Source organism: Fistularia commersonii, chromosome 24, assembly GCF_037954325.1.
Source record: "Fistularia commersonii isolate RoL2024-O1a breed Wild chromosome 24, RoL_Fcom_v1.0, whole genome shotgun sequence".
NCBI classification, from domain to species: Eukaryota; Metazoa; Chordata; class Actinopteri; order Syngnathiformes; family Fistulariidae; genus Fistularia; species Fistularia commersonii.
This window is the reverse complement of record NC_141307.1, coordinates 9,960,202-9,981,599: the sequence shown is the minus strand read 5'-3', so window position 1 is coordinate 9,981,599 and position 21,398 is coordinate 9,960,202. Positions and strand designations below refer to the sequence as shown.

The 21,398-nt window shown below is 39.6% G+C and overlaps 1 protein-coding gene across 2 annotated transcripts; it reads right to left on the bottom strand.

Annotated features, from left to right (window-relative positions):
- Positions 1-7,535: 7,535 nt before the first annotated feature.
- On the bottom strand, positions 7,536-19,556 carry tmem196 (transmembrane protein 196). Of its 2 annotated transcripts, XM_086171470.1 has the most exons (5): positions 19,392-19,556; positions 13,606-13,662; positions 12,026-12,161; positions 8,987-9,105; positions 7,536-8,869 (listed from the first exon to the last, which is right to left on the bottom strand). In XM_086171470.1, exons 1-5 carry the CDS (start codon positions 19,554-19,556, stop codon positions 8,807-8,809), a joined length of 540 nt encoding a protein of 179 aa, XP_086027596.1. In that variant the 3' UTR covers positions 7,536-8,806. The 2 variants fall into 2 exon arrangements, with proteins under 2 accessions (XP_086027596.1, XP_086027597.1); XM_086171471.1 differs by lacking the exon at positions 13,606-13,662 and having other exon boundaries at positions 12,026-12,101.
- Positions 19,557-21,398: the final 1,842 nt, after the last annotated feature.

The window sequence follows — 21,398 nt, the reverse complement described above, 5'->3', positions numbered from 1 at the left end:
CGCGGAGGTCTCACGACAGCTTAGAAACATTGACGCTCCAACCTAGGGAACTTTTTTTTAATTGTCATTCCTCTCTGAGGAGAACTCATTTTTTTTTCCATTGAATAACCGTTAGCAGCTCAATAAGATAAAAGTCAAGCAATGGTATTGTAGCATTTAAGTCAGGGAGACACCCGTGTGATGTTAAAACATCTGTTTAATGAGCATTAGCTGTTGTTGGCCACAACTATTCCAGCTCAATTCCGGGTAAAAAAACAAAAAACAGAATTCATTGCATGTCAAACCACACCCGCAAAATTCCCTGTAACCCCCAAAATCATACAGAAAACAAGCATCAACATAAACCCCAACATTCATGGCTCGCTACAGTATGTATAGAATATTGTGACTTGTCATAGGGAGACTGACTGCAGTTAGAACTTTGGTGGCCTCCTGCCGTTTAACATCTGAAAGCTCAGGTGTTCATGGGTGTCCTACAGAGGCCCAGATGATGACCACTGCTAGGTAGAGTTAAAGCGCAATATTTTTAGCGAAAGGATACGCCTGAATCCCATAAGCACACTATAACTCTAGCTAACTGTGATATGCACAATAGACATTGATGTCAAATAAACTTAAACATAGGAATATGAATATGCATGGTAATAAGATTAGCAAAATAACGTGACACACTTGGACCACCAAGTTAAATATATCTTATATTCCCCTTGCAAGTTTTTTTTTTTAATTTATTCATTAATATTTTATTTTATTCATCTATCTATTTATTCAATTATTTTCTTTTAATTTCTTTTTTTGTCTACCATTAAACATTTCTCACAAACCTTTAACACTGTTAACTTCTGATTACATACAGAGCGAATGTCCTCATGTCCTTTGGCTCGCTCATCCCCGGTTGTTTCATTGACATTCGATTCAACCTTGCCATGTTTATTTGTACATATGTATATTTGTTTATACTGTTTATGTTCAATAAAAAATAAAAAATAAAAAAATAATTGTGGGTAAGCTGAAAGAATCAATCAAGCTTATCTTACGTCATGCATACGTAGAATGTTCCCTCTACACGGGGATTGGTTGTCTGTGCATACAGACACCGGGGAACTACTGTGAGCGACATTAGATGTGCACGCTGTGGCTACACCAGTATCATACCTGGGATCACAGCTTCCATTTAGTCCATATTTATCCATCGGAAAACTCGCTTACTATTTTAGCTTCGCTGCATGTTTTGCAGAGCAGACCTTTCTCACTCGAAACAGAAAAAAATCTCACCCGATTTCACCATTTGTTCCTCAATTTGCACATACTCCAAAAGTCATTCCAAGTTGAAAGAACCGCATTTGTCAGTGCCCGCTTGTTTCCCCATGATAAGGGGTTAGCATGTTAGCATTAATGTCACTTAACTCCGCAAAACTGTTATTATTGTTATATAGCGTGTATGAGCAGAGCATGTGCGCAAGTACTGTCAATGCTGCAATAGGCTGCACAGAGTTACACAGCAAAATCATACAGAAAAAAATGTTATATATTGAATTAATTTGCAGTGCGCTAACTGCGTTGGATAGGTTTTCTTGTGCGCTGAGGGTGTGCGAGCAGTGCGCAATTGTGCACTTGCGCAGCTTAGAGGGAACAATGCATACATTTAACAAAAATGTGTCTGGTGGTTTTTCAACTTCAGAGGGCAGATAGCTCAGAATAAATAAGGCATGGCAGACACAACTCCATAATAGACACACAACCATAACTAACTAAACAAAACTTGAAAGGGAAACAGATAGCACTGTATATACATGATAGAACTTTGTCTATGAAAATGCACAGTGCAGGTTGGAGGCAGGTCAGTGTGTTTTTGGTGGTGGGGAGTTGAGGCACGTGTTTTGGCCCGTGACGTGCAGTCAGGGGAGGCAGGAAAGGCCGTGCCTCATTTGCCACTCTTGGAAAGACAAAAAGTAAAATGACAAAAAAAAAATGGACTGGTTATATTTATCAGTCCAGACTGACGACCACCCACATTGAGCTCAGGCCCCTTTTGGCAAGTGCTTGATCATGGGGAAATGTTGGGTTTGTGTCAATAATTTTAAACACCAACATGTTAAATGTCATGCCAACAGTTGTGTTTATTATTTGTGACTTATTATTTGTGGTCCTGAAATCGACTGTCAACCGATCCAGGGTGTACCATGCCTTTCGGCCAGGATACCCTCTGTCATCACCACGACCCCGAATGCAGGATAAATGGCAGATAATTGACTTAATAGGTTTTTCGGGTGTTACTTTTTTTTAATATTTTGGTGCCTTCCATACGGTTGTACTGTCAGGAATTAGTCAAACTAATTTGTTTTGGTTCTAGAAGTATTTTATTTAATTTCAGTTTTTGCCATGCATTGGCCTTTAAGGTGGTGTTTTCCAACTTTTTTGAGCCACGGTACATATTTTACATTAGAAAAATGACATGGCACACCACTGAATAAACATTCTTAATGAAATAGAATGAAGCTATAGCCTCATTTTCTTACTCTGTGTGAAACATGGCCGTGTTTGGTTGAACACAGAGATGATATTCTTGCAGGAACTGAGGAGGACACACATGAAGATCTCCTCCAACTGCTCTGAGTCTCTCTTCTTTAAAAGCTTTATTATAGTCATGCTTGAAAAGCCCAGCTCACATAGGTAGGTTGTGGAGAAAGAGAGCAGAGCTCTCTAACCTTAACCCAGAACGGGGAACTCCTTAACAACAGTCAGCCAAAAACTGTCCAAAGGTAGATCAGCAAGATTTTGTCTCGGTGATTTGCACTACAAATGTATTTTTCTTTAACCGCACCAGCTTTAGACTGTTTTTTTATTCTAAATTGCTGCATTTTCACATTTACCTTTCAAATACTGAAAAGTGACATGGGGAGAGGCTGCGGACTGTTGAGCCTCAACGTATATTGCACAATGACGGCTGACTGCTGGCATGCTCTGCACTCAGGCTGTGTTGCTATCTCTCTGTATGTGACTCTTGAGTGTTTTTTTTTTTTGTCAACAACTGTATGTGTGTTACTAGTTTCTTGCGCTGAGCGATTATACAACAGGTGCGAAGAGCCACTAAGTGAGGTTCGCAGATCTCCTGCTTCATGGTAGACGTACCTCAGCAGCCTTGAACCTCACCGCTGCTTAATGTGGAGATATCAGCATGCCTTCTTTTAACATCAATAGAACCGACCAGAATTCCCCGTGTGGTGCTTTAATATCAATAATTGCCATTTATACGCCCCAAAATACTGTTTTCGCTACCAAATTCATTGCTAATTAGGCAACCATTTAGTGAGCAATACACGTTATGGAGTACAGCAATTCCCTGTCTTTGAGGAAAGACACTAAGTCCCAGATGACTGAGAACACACACATCAGGCAGCTGAGTTTGCAGGGTCAAACACAGCTGTGAAATATCATGAAAATACTGCTATGAAACATCTTCTCTACTTAATACCTCCCTACAACAGTTGTCGAGTACATACAGTTGTGTGTGTGCGTGTGTGTGTGTATCCTGAGTGTACTGCTTGCATAAACTGACACCTTAGGTCACCTCGATGACTTAAATGCACTTGTGGGGTAAGAATAGGATACATAATCAATTAATGCTCTTGACAAAGAGCTTTGCAGCCTTGGCCTAGTTCCATAGTTTATGGAACTAAAGACGGACTGATAACAAAGGGCATATTTCTAAATATAGCTGCTCTTGATTTTTTTTATGTCAAATTAAGTATTGTTCATTTGCACAATCAATTTTTTTGCATGATATCAGCTATTTGAAATGTCATATGAATTACACTTGAGTTATTTGTAGGGTGGCATTTAATTAAAGTTTGGCAGGTAAATGTTGTGGGGGGCACGATGATGCAGTGCTTAGCACTTTGGCCTCATAGCACGGAGGACTCCGGTTCAATTCTGGCAAGGAGGACTTTCTGTGTGGAGTTTGCATATCCTTGGTTGACGAGCCCAGGGTGGAGGTATTCGTTGTCATAGTTCTCATTGCTTCTTCCACCGTGTCAGCTGATTTGGTCTGCCTTGATGGCAGGCAATCAGTGCAGATAGTTTTTTTTTTGTTTTTTTTTTATTTCCCATCTCACTGGACAATTTGCCATCCCTGACTTCCCTGAACCAACCCCGTCTGTCTCCACGCTCTCTCTCCAGACTTCAGGAACCCCCCAGGAAGACAGGTAAGGCTATCTTGCCTGTCTTCCCGGTACTGACCTTGCCTGTCTCAGATTCCTCTGCTTCATCTGCATTCTACTATTACGAACTGTTCACCTGCTGCCAGAGCCTCAGTAAAGTCTTTGACCTCTTTCTTTGTTGGTGCAGAGTCATTGGTGTTGCAAGTGGGTCCATACCTAGCCATCACATAAGTGTGAGCTAAAAAAATGATGTGAAATTTCCCTTGAAGAATCATTTGGCAAAAAAAAAAAAACAACACTTTTTAAAACTTCTAGCCGTCAGTGTTGTTCCTCAATCCTGTCCAACTAACCCTTTGCAGCTCCACATGTAAAAAGCAGCTTTCATATTAAAAATAAGTCAAATATGAGTCCACAAATAGATCCCAACCTGAGCAACTTCAACCAAAAAGAATTCAGTGTCCACTGATTAAAACAATTTACCTGACGTTAATTTTACACAGAACAAAGAGATGCCAAATATAACTGTAACCAACTAGCGCTATAGTTTCTGTACATACCAGGAACACTAAATTTCATTACAATATTTTATAATGTAGTGATGAGGTTTTGTATGCAGATGATGAAGTACAGGAATTCAGGTATATGTTGGAGATCTCATCCGGCTACACCGCTACACCTTAAAGCGGCGTTTCCCAAGCACTGTGCCACGGTAGAAAAATGCCCACTTTCACCTTATTGGTTCAAAAATTATTTATTCAACGCAAATAATGTGTTTTTGTACATCTATGTGTGGAGCCTGCAGCGACAGGCAGAACAATTAAATACTCTTCCACTAGATGGCAACAGGTGGTGAATCAACCCGTGTATTTATTGAGTGAGTCAACAGCAGTGATTCGTGATGAATAAGTATTTTAAAAAAAACTACTCAATCAGGACCTCCTGATCCGAGAGGAACATTCTGACCAAGATGAGGGTAGTGTGTGAGTAGTGGTCAGAAGAAAGTCAAAAAGGTGAGCTGAAGACAATATAATGAAGGTGATGGATTCACTTTTACTGGTGAACTTACTGAGCCGACTCCGTTATGCCTGGTGTTAAGGGAAAAGCTGTCTAAACAGTGTCATGGTTCCAACCAAACTTAAACGCCATCTCCAAACTAAACACCCTTCACTTCAAGATAAGAACACAGATTATTTTGTTCATCTGCGTAAACAGACTGAGAAACAGGCACCGTTGTTGAAGAAAATCACCACGACGAGTAAGAACTGAGACACTGAGACAAAATCTTGCTGGTCTACCTTTGGACAGTTTTTGGCTAACTGTTGTTAAGGAGTTCCCCATTCTGGCAAATAGAGCTATTTCAGCTCAGCTCCATTTCACCACAACATATTTTTGTTAGCTGGGCTTTTCAAGCATGACTGTAATAAAGACTAAAAGAAGAGACTTGGAGGGGCTGAAGGAGATCACCTATAGGGAACCAATGGAAACTGGAGTTGGCCGACAGATTCCGAGATGGAAGGTGGATATACTGTGTGTCCAGGAGACCAGGGGGAAAGGTAGTAAGGCTAGAAGCTTAGGAGCAGGCTTTAAGTTATATTATGATGGTATTGACGAGAAGAGAAATGGAGTAGGAGTTATCTTGAAGGAGGAGTTTGTGAGGAACGTTCTGGAGGTGAAAAGAATATCAGGTAGACTGATGAGTCTGAAACCGGAAATTGAAGTTGTGATGCTCGATGTTATTAGTGGCTATGCCCTGCAGGTGGGATGTGAGTTAGGGGAGAAAGTGAAGTTCTGGAAAGAGCTCGGTGAAGTGGTGCAGAATATTCCCAGAGATGAGAGAGTGGTAATTGGTGCAGACTTCAATGGGCATGTTGGTGCAGGCAATAGAGGGGATGAAGAAGTGATGGGCAGATTTGGTATACAGAATAGGAACACAGAGGGACAGATGGTGGATAGATTTTGCAAAAAGGATGGAAATTGCTACATTCAATTTTTTTTCCAGAAAAGACAGGAACATAGGGTAACTTATAAGAGCAGAGGTAGGAGCATGCAGGTAGACTTCATCTTGTATAGACGAGGTAACCTAAAAGAGATTGGTGACTGCAGAGTAATAGTAGGTGAGAGTGTAGCCAGACATCATGGGACGGTGTTTTTTAGGATGACTCTGGTGACAAGGAAGATCAAGAGGTCAAAGGCAGAGCAGATGACAAAGCGGTGGAAGCTGAATAGGGAGGAGTGTTGAATGGTTTTCAGGGAGGAATTGAGAAAGGCTCTTGATGGTCAGGGAGAGCTTCCAGATAATTGGACAACAGCTAGTGTTATCAGGGAGACAGGTAGGAAAGTACTTGGTGTGTCATCTGGAAGGAAAGTAGATAAGCAGACTTGGTGGTAGAAGGGGGAAGTGCAGGAGTATATTTAGAGAAAGCGGTTCGCAAAGAAGAAGTAAGAGAACAGACAGGAGTACAGGGAGATACAACTTAAGGTCAAGATAGAGGTAGCATAGGTAAAGCAAAGGGTGTACAATGACTTGTATGCTCGGCTGGACAGTAAGGAGGGAGAGAATGATCTATACAGTTTGGCGAAACAAAGAGATGATGATGGAATGAATGTACAACAGGTCCGGGCGATTCAAGATAAGGAGAGAAACATACTGACAGTTGCTAGAAGAGTGATGGAAAGATAGAAAGAGTGAAGATATGGGATAGAGTAGTGGAAACTAGACTGAGAGTGGAAGTCAGCATTTGTGATCAACAGTATGACTTCATGCCTAGAAAGAGTACTGCAGATGCCGTATTTGCTTTGAGAATGCTGATAGAGAAGTACAGAGAAGGCCAGGGGGAGCTGCATTGTGTTTTTGTAGACCTAGAAGAAGCATATGACAGGGTGCCAAGAGAGGAGCTCTGGTATTGTATGAGGAAATCTGGAGCAGCAGAGAAGTATGTTAGACTGGTGCAGGACATGTATGCTAGCTGTGAGATAGTGGTGAGGTATGCTGTAGGAGTAACAGAGAAGTTCAAGGTAGAGGTGGGACTCCATCAGGGATCAGCTCTGAGCCCCTTCTTGTTTGCAGTGGTGATGGACAAGCTGACAGATGAAGTTAGATGGGAATCTCCATGGACCATGATGTTTGCAGATGACACTCTGATCTGTAGTGAGAGCAGGGAACGGGTTGAGGAAAAAGGAATGGAGGTTGGAGAAAGGGGTACTATGTGATAGAAGACTATTAGCCAGAATGAAAGGAAAGGTGAACAAGACAGTGGTGAGATGAGCAACGCTCTATGGCCTAGAAACAGTTCCAATGTAAATGTGAAAGTCCAGAGCTTTTGAATAAAAAACAATCTAAAACTGGTGATGTTAAATGAAAAATACCTTTATTGTGCAAAATCACTGATAAATATAACGATTTAATCCTTTTCTTCATTTGACATTTTTTTCTCTCCAAGATTAGCAAGTGAGGCACAGCCTCTCCTGCCTCCCCTGATTGCACATCACTGTTGAGCAGTCATTTTGTTTGCTATCTATATCACTTGGCCTACAAGCAAGGTCTGGGTGATGCCAAATTCAAGGTAAACTATCATTGGTTAGGGTACACCCTCGAATGGTTGCCAGTACATCACAGGGCCACATAAAGCAGTACACAACCATCTATAGTCTTACATATTGTTGAACTCTGGGGGAAAATTGATAAATTAGAGGAAACCTAGGCAAATGTGGGGAGAACATGCAACTCCACACAATTAGATATCAGTGTACCAAAGGAATAGAATGAACAGCCTCTTTGAAAGGGATCTGGAATGAATAATTTAGACACAAACTAAAAAAAGAAAAATGCATTGCAAATGAGAAGATTAGAAATATGTGTTGAACTTTCCCTCCGGTATTTTTCCAACGCATCATATAATTACATTTCAACTCTAAGTGATGCTATTGGTATTATGAAGTATATTTTTTGATGTAGGTTTTTCCTTAGGATTTGTTGCAAAATAAACAAGCATGGAACCAACTACAATACAAAGATCTCATAAACACTCTGGAATAATCAATTGAACACTAATAATTATTCGGTGTACATATTCTAATTTAAGTCATTTTTCCCAAGCATATTTAGAAAAAAGGTTTGTCGGTACAGTTTCCAGCTTCCAATATGCAGTTCATAGTGTATCACAGTCAGTACATACTATTTACAGTTTCTCCCGCATTGCATGTGATAGAGCCAGTAAACGAATAATGGCATTGACACAAAAATAGCATTAGCTCATGAAAGCATATGAAGTAGCAGGAATCTTTATACTTCTCACATTTAGGAATCATATTTGATCAATTATACCCATTCTTTAAAACCATAGTTTTAAGGTCAAATGATGTCTGAGATTTTTGCCCCTTTGAAACACCAGCTAAACACACTGGCTTTGGGGTGAATAAAGGGATGATGAACAATGTTTGCATAAATATACAAAACTGATAACTCCTCCCTTTCCCTTTTTGTCTCGCTCCGACAACAACTTCACTCCCTGCATTAAGGAAAAAATAAAATGCAAACAGACATACATGCAAACATACAGTAGCATGTTCTTCTGTCTGCTGCTGTTGACGGCAAGCTGTATCTGTTGCAGTATTTCACATCACCTCAAGGAGTGCCATCATGGGAATTAAGCCGTAAGTCCATTGTAAGAAATATGAGGGACGCCATTACTAGAGTTATCCAGGGTCTCCTGTTGAGGATACAAATAAACAGCTTAGTTTGAACTTTTCAGCCTCTTTTGGTCTTTCAATGACTTGTGTCGCTGATAGGTTGACAAATAAGTTCTGTTTTTGCAGCTGGGTTATACCTTCTCGGTCATCTCATGTGAATGGTGCAGTGAGTGTTCCCGCTCAAGGAGCATCCTCTGTTGCTCAGAATTAGCAAGACGACAGGTCAGCCATGTGGATAAGGTACAGGAAAAGATTCCTGGAAACCAAGCAGAATAAATCATTTGTTGTTTTCAGCCAGTACATTTTTCTTCTTCTCCTTTCGGCGTTTCCCTTCAGGAGTCGCCACAGTGAATCCACCTTTTGACCCTATTCCCTGTATCCTCCTCTCTCACACTGACTTCATATCCTCTCTTACTACGTCTATAAATCTTCTCTTTGGTCTTCCTCTAGCTCCAATTCTCCAATTTCAGCATCAGTCTATTCAGTATATTCACTATCCTTCCTCTGTACATGACTGAACCATCTCAGTATTGTTTCTCTGACCTTCTCTCCGGAAGATAAGACATGCGCTGTTCCTCTGATAGACTCATTCCTGATCCTGTCCATCCTTGTCACTCCCCAAGAAAACCTCAGCATCTTCATATCTGCGACCTCCAGCTCTGCCTCCAGTCTTTTAGTCATTATTACTTTTTCTAGGCCATAAAGCATTGTTGCTCTCATCACTGTCTTGTACACCTTTCCTTTCATTCTTGCTGATAGTATCGCAAGGTACCCCTGACACTTTTCTCCACCCATTCCAACCTGCTCGGACCCGTTTCTTTACCTCTTTCCACACTCTCCATTGCTCTGAACTGTTGACCCTAAATACTTGAAATCCTCCAACTTCTTGATCACCACTCCCTGTAGCCTCGTCGTTCCACCTGGGTTCCTCTCATTCACTCAAATATATTCTGTCTTGCTGCAACTAACTTTCATTCCTCTCCTTTCCAGAGCATACCTCCACCTCTCTTGATTTTCTTCAACCTGTTCTCTGCTATCACTATAGATCAAAACTTTATCGGCAGACATTATGGTCAATGGAGATTCCTGTCTAAGCTCATCTGTCAGCCTGTCCATCACCACTGCAAACAAGAAGGGGCTCAGAGCTGATCCCTGATGGAGTCCCACCTCCACCTTGAACTTCTGTTATGCTAATACTAACCTTTAAAAAAACAAAATAGCACAAACTATGTGGTTACGGTAAAGAGAAAAATAACTGGTCTGATGATCTTCTCTACTAATCTCATTCTGAACTCTAACGCTAACCCAGCCAGTCCATCACCACTACACAAGAGAAGGGGCTCAGAGCTGATCCCTGATGAAGCCCCATCCCCATCTTGAACTTCTCCGTTAAACCCACAGCACACCGCACCACTGTCTCACAGCTAGCATACATGTCCTGCACCAGTTTAGCATACTTCTCGGCCAATCAAGACTTCGTCATACAATACCAGAGCTCCTCTCTTGGCACCCTGTCATATGCTTTTTCTTGGTCTACAAAAGCGAAATACAGCTCCCGCTATACTTCTTTATTAGCATTCTCAAAGCAAATACTGCATCTATAGTACTATTTCTAGGCATGAAGCCACACTGCTGTTCACAAATGCTGCTCTCAGTCTAGTTTCTTCTACTCTTTCCCATCACTTCATTGTATGGCTCATCAACTTAATCCCTCTGCAGTTACCACAATTCTGCACATCCTCCTTATTCTTAAAAATGGGCACCATCACACTTCGTCTCCATTCTTCAGGCATCTTCTCACTCTCTCAGATCCTGTTGAATAATCAAGCAAGAAATTCTACCGCTGCCTCTCCTAGAGACCTCCACAGGTATATCATCAAGACAAATTGCCTTTCCACTCGTCATCCTCTTCAATGCCTTCCTCACTTCATTTTAGCTAATCTCTGCTACTTTGTGGTCTACAATAGTCACCTCTTCTACCCTTCCCTCTTTAATTTTCCTCATTAAGTTCTTAGCCTTACAACCTTTCCACCTGGTCTCCTGAACACAGTATATTCACCTTCCTTCTCTACATCATGTCAACAGACTCTCTAGCTTTTTCTGTCATCGTCTCAATATTCAAAGTCCCTACTCTCAGTCCCAGGCTCTTGCCTTTCCTCTTCTCTTTTTGCTTCCAAACACACCTTCCTTCTCTCCTCTTTGACCCACGGTAGCCCAATTACAACTGACCCTATAGGTCATTGGTACCATTGGCAGTCATTGTTGACCCGCGCCTCGACTGATTTGGTATGGGATTGTTAGGATTTGCATATTTTGTTTTGATAAAATTTTCTGCCAGCTGCCCTTTCTGACACAACCCTCGGGATTTATCCGGGCTTGAGACCGGCTATGGGAGACACTGGACTGTGCTGCCCTGAGGCTGCATTGTAGTTTACAGCTAGTACATAAAGATACTAAATATTTTTGGATGTGTTAACTCATTTATACTTATCAGTCTGAAAATATACAATAGGTTCAGGATGCTCGGCTCATTGTCATTTGTCATCTGAATGAAAAAAATGTGCTTCCTCAGATGCTTGGTTACCAATATTTTAAGAGTTTATAAGAGTTTATCTATCTGCATTGCTGTGTCCTGAGTACATTCATACTGATGTGTTTTTAGGTTTTGGTAAGCCCAAGAAAGCCTATGCAAACATTGAGAGACCATGCAAAAGTCCACATAGAAAGGCTTCAGTTGTAATCAAAGCAGGAATCTTCTTGCTATGAGTTGACAGTGCTAATCCCAAAGCCGCTCTGCATATTGTGATCATAAAATATTCCTGATAATACATATACCTTTTTAAAAGTTAACAAAAGCAATATTACATAATCAATTACAAAATGTAGAAAAAACATTGCTTTGGTGTGTATTCAAGCTATTTATTAGACTGTATTGTAAATATTTAGATTTTTGACACTTTTAATGTTTATCATAATGCCTATCACAGCATCCCTCGGTATTAATATTATTTCACTTCTGGCCTATTGTAATCCCATTGTAGTAGGATGCAATCCTGATTTTCTACAGCATATCGAAGCCATTGAAGAAACAATATCTTGTCAAAGTAAGACATACATGTCATATGGACTGATCATTTACTACAGTGTTCAATTGTGATGGATTAGTATTTCATTACCCAGACAGGCCAGAGTCATGGCAGCAAGATGACTGGAGTGTGTGGAGTCTGGTCGTTTGCTTAGTGCACGAACAAACTGGAAGTTGAGGATCCCACCGATGAGGCCGCAAATACAACATGCAGAGAATAATATCATCTGTGACAAAAAGTGGGAAAAATGTTCAGACACTCGTTGTAGTTTATATACAGTTTACAGAGCTGTAAATCGACTCATCCAGAAACATTGCATAGCATTTAGATATCCTTTCATCAAGGAGTAAATGTATGAAGCAATAATATTGTATTAGACTTTATAACTGCTGATTTCAAATGAGTGAAATCAGATCAGCAGCTAGGACATCCGATCCCGATGAGACAAATCACTTCGTCCAACCTGAAATGATTGGTGATCTTGAACTTCACCATTAAAAAAAAAAATCAAATGGAATGATTTAATCTCCCTGCTGGCTTATTTTTCATTATGCTCAATAAAGGTATCTTTAGTGGCTTGTGACTGCATGGGGAAAAAAAAAAAAAAACATCTCCAATTACAATCACTACCCCAGGAAAGAGGCTGGCAGGAGTTCAAAACCATACTAACCCGATGCATCATCTCCCCTCAAAGCAGTCAGTGAGGGGTGGGTTTGGTGGGAACGAGACGTTGGTACTAAGATGAGTAAAAATGGACGTTTGAAATGATGACGGCTTGGACACGGATGAGGCGATGAAGAAAAGGAAGGACAAAAAGAAGACAAAGGCGGATGGATAAGGGGAGACAAATTGACAAGGTTGAGGCATGTTTCTATTTCAGCCGATTGTGCTGACACTGATCCATTAATAGAAGCCTCTGAACAGTAGAAAGACAGGTGAACTGACAAAGACAGAAAGAAACAGGAAAGAGGAGGGAAGCAGTGACGTGATCTCTGATTTAAAAAGGCAGAAAGAGTGTTTGTAAAAGACAAGAAGAGGGGACTGCTTGTCGAATGGGGTTTCCTGAAATTCTCTGACAGAAACACTGCATTCAGGTCCTGGGAAAATAATTGTTTCTTTACGGGTGTGCGTGTTGTCACATACAGAGTCAATATCTAATTCTTGTATTTATCAGACTGTACTTACTCTAAGAATCGTTATAATTTTTTCCATCCTTGGGTGATTAAAACATATCATATTCAAGAGTATCAAATAAAAAAATAATAAAAATGTGTATTTTCCATACATAGAGACAGAATCATCGATACATAAAGACATGGATGTAACTTCTTCAGCATCTTTAAAAAGGTCTCCTGCCTCACAGATATTTGTGTAACCTTTATCTTTTTTTCCCCACTGCTGAATATGCTTAATAACATTTAGAAAATCTGAAAGAGATGAACAACCTTAAAGATTCTAATTCATTATCTACCGCTTATCCTGGATGTTGGATCCTATCCCAGCTGTCATTGGGCGAGAGACAGGGTTCACCCTGTTTCCAGTCAATACACCCACATACAGGCAAACAACCATTCACTGTCTTATTCACACATCCGGGTAATTTTTGACAACTATTTGATGCAGGTTTTAATTTGTAAGGCATTATACGAAATAAACAAACAAGTACTTACAATAAGACCTGTCTTCTTTCGAGCACACAACACTCCACATATGCCACACACCAGAAACTAAAAAGAGAGAGAAAGAGCAATGCATGGGTCAAAGATCTGTGCCAGAAGTTATTAGTTCATGAGCCAATTAGAAGTTATTGGATATGACAACATGAAATGTTGTACTTTATACCTCTTTCCCCCCAGAAATAGACATGATAGGTTTCTAGTAGGAAACTATGTTTTCTAGGATTTCTATACAAAGTGAACTCACTAGTTACGCCGCATTGTTTTGTTGATAACAGCCAAGTAAATCTAAGTGCCTGAGGGTGTTTGATCGACAGAATATAAGTAGAGTATGCAATTTGTTCGTCAAACCTATTATGGCTTCAAAGGGTTAAGACCCAAAAATGGCATAGATGGAGAGGGCTGTAGACGGCATGTCAACATGCTGATTCATTTACGACAAATTCCTGCAAATTAGGTACCGCTACCCAACCAACAACATTTGCATGACTAGCATAGCCTCCAGGTTCTAGCAGTAGCATAGCGGGACTACTACACTGGATGAATATGATGGAGACCAAGACAAATTTCAAATAAAACTGACTTAACTCTCTAAAAGTCACCATGAATCATTTATTTGACAAGGCATGGCATGGTTGCTCAATGTCAGATTCTTAATTTTGGGTGAGCTTTTCTGTAGTGGGACAGAAAGAGTTGAAGAAAGTTGGAAAGAATGCAAAAAGTTCCTTAGTAAGATAGAGAGGAAGGTGTCAAAGTGTTGAATGAGAAACTGGAAGGAAACTGCGACCTGCACCGATTGGTGGGGCAGAGATAGAGATGGAAATGTGCTTGCAAATGAGGTACGATGAAGATCTTTGAAGAAATGATGAATGAAGAAAATCAGAGGAAGCAAAGGTTGGACCAGACATGTCCGAAGTCCGTCCTGCGGGCGAAACGTGGCCCGTTTTCAGATTTACACCAGCCCACAGCCTCTGTCATAAAATCAATAATAAAATCTAATTTGGTCCGACAGCCTGTTTTTCTATTTCGTATTTTAGATCTGAGTCTAAAATTGAAATCATGAAAAACAATGCATTTCGTCTTTTTGATAGCGCGTAATACAAGGATTCATATGGCCCTAAATGTTTTGTACTTCTGAATAATATCACTGTTAGTATTATTTTCCTGTTAGCATGTTTTGAAATTAGAAGTTCATAGTGAGTTAGTGAGTTTGTTAGTCCATAATTCATAGTGACTTTTCCTCATTTCATGTGGTATTAAAATATGAAAGTCAGTGAATTTGGTAAAAACTTTATACAGGTCCTTCTCAAAAAATTAGCATACTGTGATAAAGTTCATTATTTTCCATAATGTCATGATAAAAATTAAACTTTCATATAATTTAGATTCATTGCACACCAACTGAAATATTTCAGGTCTTTTATTGTTTTAATACTGACGACTTGGCATACAGCTCATAAAAACCCAAAATTCCCATCTCGAAAATTAGCATAACATGAAAAGGTACTCTAAGCAAGCTGTGAACCTGATCATCTGAATCAACAAATTAACTCTAAACACCTGAAAAAGATTCCTGAGGCTTTTAAAAGCTCCTAGCCTGGTTCATTACTCAAAAGCGCAATCATGGGTAAGACCGCTGACCTGACTGCTGTCCAGAAGGCCGTCATTGACACCCTCAAGCAAGAGGGTAAGACACAGAAAGAAATCTCTGATGGAAGAAGCTTTTTCCCAGAGCGCTGTATCAAGGCACCTCCATGGGAAGGAAAAAGTGTGGCACAAAACGCTGCGAAACCAGAAGAGGTGACCGAACCCTGAGGAAGATTGTGGAGAAGGCCCGATTCCAGACCTTGGGGGAGCTGTGGAAGCAGTGGACTGAGTCTAAAAACATCCAAAGCCATCGTGCACAGGCGTGAGCAGGAAATGGGCTACAGGTGCGGCAGTCCCCGGGTCAAGCCACTTTTGATCCAGAAACAGCGGCAGTAGCGCCTGACCTGGGCTACAGAGAAGCACCACTGGACTCTTGCTCAGCGATCCAAAGTATTTTTCTCGGATGAAATCAAGGTTCCAGAGTCTTGAGGAACTGGTGAGATGGAAATGCCAAAATGTACCCAGTGATGCTCTGGGGTGCCATGTCAGCTGCTGGTGTTGGTCCACTGTGTTTTCTCAAGGACAGGGTCAATGCAGATAGTTATCAGATGTTGGAGCACTTCATGCTTCCATCTGCTGAAAAGCTTTATGGAGATGAAGATGTCATTTTTCATCACGACCTGGCACCTGTTGAGCCGCATTTTGTAATAACGGTGCATTTTGTAATAAACGTCCAAAATGTAATAACTTTTTCATTTCATTTTGTAATAAAGCCGCATTTTGTAATAAACTGCCGCATTTTGTAATAAACTGCCCCAACGCATTTTGTAATAAATTTTGCCACATTATGTAATAAGTTATTACATTTTGAGAAGGTTATTACAAAATGCACTTGCAACTTTTTTATTCTCTAGGAAATGTAATAACATGGTTCATTATGTAATAACAATTCTAAAGCGTAACCATTTCAGGCCGCATTGAAGCAGTCATTTCTGCAAAAGGATTTCCGACCAAATATTGAGAGCATAACTGACCATAATTATTTGAAGGTTGACTTTTTGGTATTAAAAACACTTTCTTTTTTTTATTGGTCGGATGACTTGTGCTAATTTTTTTGAGATAGGATTTTTGTTTTTTCTTTCCTTTTTTTGCCAAAATCATCAATATTAAAACAATAAAAGGCTTGAACTGCTTCAGTTGTGTGTACTGAATCTAAAATAAATGACAGTTTAATTTTTATCATTAAATTATGGAAATAATGAACTTTATCACAATATACTAATTTTTTGAGAAGGACCCGTATTTGTGTTAAAACAAAATATGCCCTTTGCAATTAAAAAAAAAAAGTCATGAAATAGTTAATTTACATTTAATGTTCAAAGAATGTCAAGCAGAATGGTTGACCCTCGCACATTTTCACCTCACCAAATATAGCCCTCTTTGCTAAAAGTTTGAGAACGAAGAATGGAAACGGAACTGTCAAATCCAAGATTTGTATGTGGGTCGCTTGGCAGAGGTGATGTGTGCAGGAAAAGGGTTGGCTTGACAGGAGTTTCCATGTGTTCTCCAGGAAGCACGTGAAGGAGAGCCGAGAGAGGTAGAAATATGTTTTGGAGAGACGAGGAATCAGCGTCAGGTGTGAAAATGAAAAGGAACCAGGTGGAACAACAGGAATACAGGGAGAGGTGGTGAGGAAGGTGCAGGAGTTTGAAAGTTTAGGATCAGCATCAGTTACTGTGAGAAAGAGGTGAAGAAACGAGTGCAGACAGGGGTGAAATGGGTGGAGAAGATTGTCAGGAGTTGTCTGTGACAGATGATTGGCGGGAAGCGTGAAGGGGGACGTTTACAAGGCCGCGGAAAAAAGACCAGCCTTCCTGCACGGCCTGCAGGATGAAAAGACAGGAGGCAAAGCTGAAGCTTGTTTTGGGAGAGATGAAGATGGACGGGATCGGAAACAAGCATTTCGGGGGGGGAGGGAGGGTGGCCGAGGTCTTGGAGACAATGTCAAAGAGGCACAATTGAGAAGGTTTGGACAAGTGAAGAGGAGAGAATGTTCTTATAGGGCAAAAGGGGAAGACTAAAGAGGAGATTTGTGGCTGTGGTAAAAGAAGACATGTAGTGAGTAGGTGTGACGGATGGAGATTCAGAGAACAGGGAATATTTTAGGTCATTTTTTTGCAAATTGAGGCCATGCCATTAGAATTGTATTGTTGCTACCCATGCCATACGTTTTATGTGTCATGTCAAAAGTAAATTAATATCATAATAAGATAAAAATGTAAATAGCATCGTCAATCAAACCCAGCTTAATTAATCGTCTGAAATACGCAGATTATAAAGTAACATATTACAATTACGGATGAATTTTCAGGCGTTACCGTTATCAATCAATCAGGCTTATTACTTTGTATGACCAGACTGATCGTTTAAGTAATGAGCCTCTGAAAAGAAGTGCAGCTGAAACAGATGTGGAGTCTTAGATTCTGGCACAAGGTAACTTGAGAATTTCTCTGTCCAACCAATATTCCCTCTAATTTGTCATATATCTGTGCATACAGACAACCTCCCTGAACACACTGAGGAGCACTGTGAGCAACATCAGATGTGCACACTGTGGCCACACACCAGTATCACACCTGGGATTATGGCTTCCATTTAGTCCATATTTTTCCACCAGAAAACTCGCTTACTACTTTAGATAAGGGGTTAGCATGTTAGCATTAGCAACACTCAACTCTGCAAAACTGTTAGCCGTGATTGGCTGCACAGAGTTACACAGCGAAATGATACAGAAAAAAATGTTATATATCTAATTCATTTTCAGTGCGCTAATTGCGCTGGATAGGTTTTCTTGTGCGCTGAGTGTGCGAGCAGTGCGCAATTGTGCACTTGCAGAGCTTAGAGGGAACATTGTTTCCAACCCAAGTTGGTTAATTACCTTTCAAGAACAGATTGCTTTATATGGAGATCCATTTATGAGTCATTTATGTTATGAGTCATTCTTCCACTCTATACTCCATCCTAATGTAGAGTCTTGATATAAAAACATAATATTTAAAGTTTTCATAGCCTACACCTCATTACACTTAACCGTGATTTTTACCCCATTAGCAAATTACAACATATATCATAGGAGCAATATCGAATCACTGTGTAAAAAATCTCAATGTTAAAACCATTGCATTGAAAAGCCAACATTTGTATGATTCTAACTTGTTTTTTCATGGATTTTCAAAGTGATAGTTTAGTATACATGTAAATTTGTGAGGCTCCAATGAGTATTTCCCACCTGAGGAACAAAGGATGCGACCTTGACCATCAAACAGACAGTATGATGCAATGAAGACGAAAGGAGGGGTGATGGGAGCAAAATTAAACACGTTCATATTACAATGGAGGTATTATACAGTTATAAATAACATATTATCCCCTTGTGAGGATTTTTAAAAAAAAAATGTATTCCACATTAAAGATTTTGTTGAGTATTGATTATTTAGGCTTCATGAATCCCAATTAGCAGAGGAAAAACAAAAGTTGTGTTTAGACGATGTTTGTACAATTTGCCCTTTAAGTGAATTTTATTTTTACATTTTGTCTGCATTCTGTGAAGTTTTTAAAGGTAAACGGTAAGTTTGAACATCGGTTTCTAATTTCTTTGCATTCAGCTATTTTTTTGTTTGTTTTGCAATGGAAATGTGAAAGGCTTCTCCCTTGTTACTTTGCTTCACTTTGTCTCACACAGCTCTCCTTTTTTAAAAGCCCAATATCCGCTTTTTCAAATCCCATCCCTTTACATGTTATAATTTCTGCTTTGTTGAGGTAGCATTACCTCACGGTAGAATAAACTGTGGCATAAACCGTTTATGACGGTTTATTTAATTTACTTATTTTTGATTCAACACTGTTATCTAATTTCACATTTATTAAAAACTACATATTTCAATAAATTCTTTAAATAAAGCTTTTCATTTTGCAATAATCTACACCAGCGAAGCCCCTTCTCGTTGACCAAAACGCATTTCATACAATTTACAATAATGCACATTATTCTCTTATAGAAAGAAAAGCTCAAAATTATCTAAACAATTCTCATAAAATAAGTCACAAGACCTTTTAAACTGTGCATGAAAAACTTATCTTGTGGAAGTAACCCCAGAGGGGGAATTATGGGGAGAGGTGTTCCCCGGACGTACGCAGAGTCCGCTCCAAACCGGAGAAGCGTCACCCTGACGCGGCTTGTGTTCTCCACGCACCGCGCTCATTCCCACGACTCCCAGCGCGATGCTCGCTATTCCCAAACCCACTTCCACCACGGACAGCAGGACCAGGCTTAACAGAATCTTCCGGCTGGAGCACATCCTGCTCCGGGCATGTCTTCGACCCCGACAGGGGACAGGCGGGTCTGTGCGCTCCGACGCCCGACAGACGCTCTGACAGGAGGGGACGGGCTGGGGTTCTGGAGCAGGGCTGGGCGGAACCAACATCTTACTTTTTGATGCTATATCATTATTTTAAGGTCGTTTTCCATCGATATCGATACTTTTATGCTTCTTAAAGAGGAAATTCATTGGTAACTTTAGTGCAAGGGCAAGACTAGAAGAGAGGGAATGAAATGAGATGATACGAGAAGAGATTAAATTCAACTTTATTGTCAATATGTGTACACATGCAGCATATAATATCTACAGTACATACTGTGCAGTACATATTTACCAACATACAATGTTGGTGGAAACTATAAACTTAAAGATAAGATAAGATAAGATAAGATAAGATAAGATAAGATAAGATAAGATAAGATAAGATAAGATAAGATAAGATAAGATAAGACTTTATTGATTCCCTGTGGGGAAATTTGTTTATCACAGCGATATAATTTATCTTTTATTATTCTCCGTGTGGGGAAACTCTTTATGATTTCCTTTTCCAATTGAAAGGATGAAGTCAACAACAAGGATTAAAATAGATAACTGAATATTTACTCATATTTAAAAAGTGGACAAGTATGAAATGAGATGAAAGTCAACTTTATTGTTATTTCACTTGTAGGACCAGTGTCTACTAAGTATGTGGAGGATAAATTATGTATAAACATGAACCTACTTGACAGACGGGTATACAAAAGTACATTTATATACAGTGTACAATGTTGGCGGACACTATAGACTTAAATTTAAAATTACGGCAGATGAGTATGTCAGGGTTCACAGCTGATCCCCATTGTAATCGGCGCCAGCTGCAGCAGATGCCGCTAATCAAGATCCCTTTACAGATGTAGGACCAGCATCTACAGTACAGAATATTCAGTATATTCAGGATCAATTATATATAAGACCATGAACCTACTTAACAGATAGGTATACACAAGTAAACTTATATACATTACACAGTGTTGGTGTACACGATGAACAAATTCACAGTGACCAAGTACGGGATGTGATATTGGGATATACAGACAAAATGCAATATGATTAAAAGTCATGAATATACTGTAAATATTTCTACAAAATCTACACATTAAAGATTTTGTAGATCTACAAAATAGATCATTGATAGATTGAACAATATGTGAAAATCTCTTATTTTCCTCAAACTATAGGAAAACAGAATCTTAACAACATATTGGAGATTAATTTTCTGTGCATAATTATTTTTCAAGGGCTTCAACTGAAACTATTGCAACGTATCTAAGCTCATTTCTCAAAAATATCACAGATACTGTTGTGATCAGTGTCACGTTTGTAACTGGTTTTAGTTTGTCTTTGTTGTATCTGCCATGTGGCAAATACATGTGTTATACACATGTATTTACACTCTTGTTTTTTTTTTCTTACAAAAGAAACTGATTAGCATTGTTTTTACCAATGCCTTTATCCCCAAGTCTTCCTACAGTTGATCTTCTTTGTGTTCTCAACTTAGCTCATCTCCATTTTTTCCAGTTGGTAAATGAATATAATGTCATATACGTGCATCTGAAGTAACTTCCTCCAACTTTTTCCTCTCATTCCTCTCATGTTTTTTTTTAAGCTTGGATCCCTCTCAACTATGTATCTCTCACTAAATGCAATGATACAATCCTCAAATTCATAGAGTATGAAGAACAACTCTTTTCATTCTCTGCATACCACTCCTGTAAATCACTTATGCCTTTGACTCATCTGGCTCTCGACCAATTGGTCTGTTAATATTGTAAAACTTTC

Excerpts from the sequence above, each read along its gene's own strand:
- tmem196 (XM_086171470.1), bottom strand. The coding sequence starts at position 19,556 with ATGTGCTCCAGCCGGAAGATTCTGTTAAGCCTGGTCCTGCTGTCCGTG. Across the intron at positions 9,106-12,025 it reads CATGACTCTGGCCTGTCTGG|GAATCTTTTCCTGTACCTTA; the intron begins GTAATGAAATAC and ends CTTGGTTTCCAG. Across the intron at positions 8,870-8,986 it reads CACATGAGATGACCGAGAAG|GAGACCCTGGATAACTCTAG; the intron begins GTATAACCCAGC and ends TATCCTCAACAG.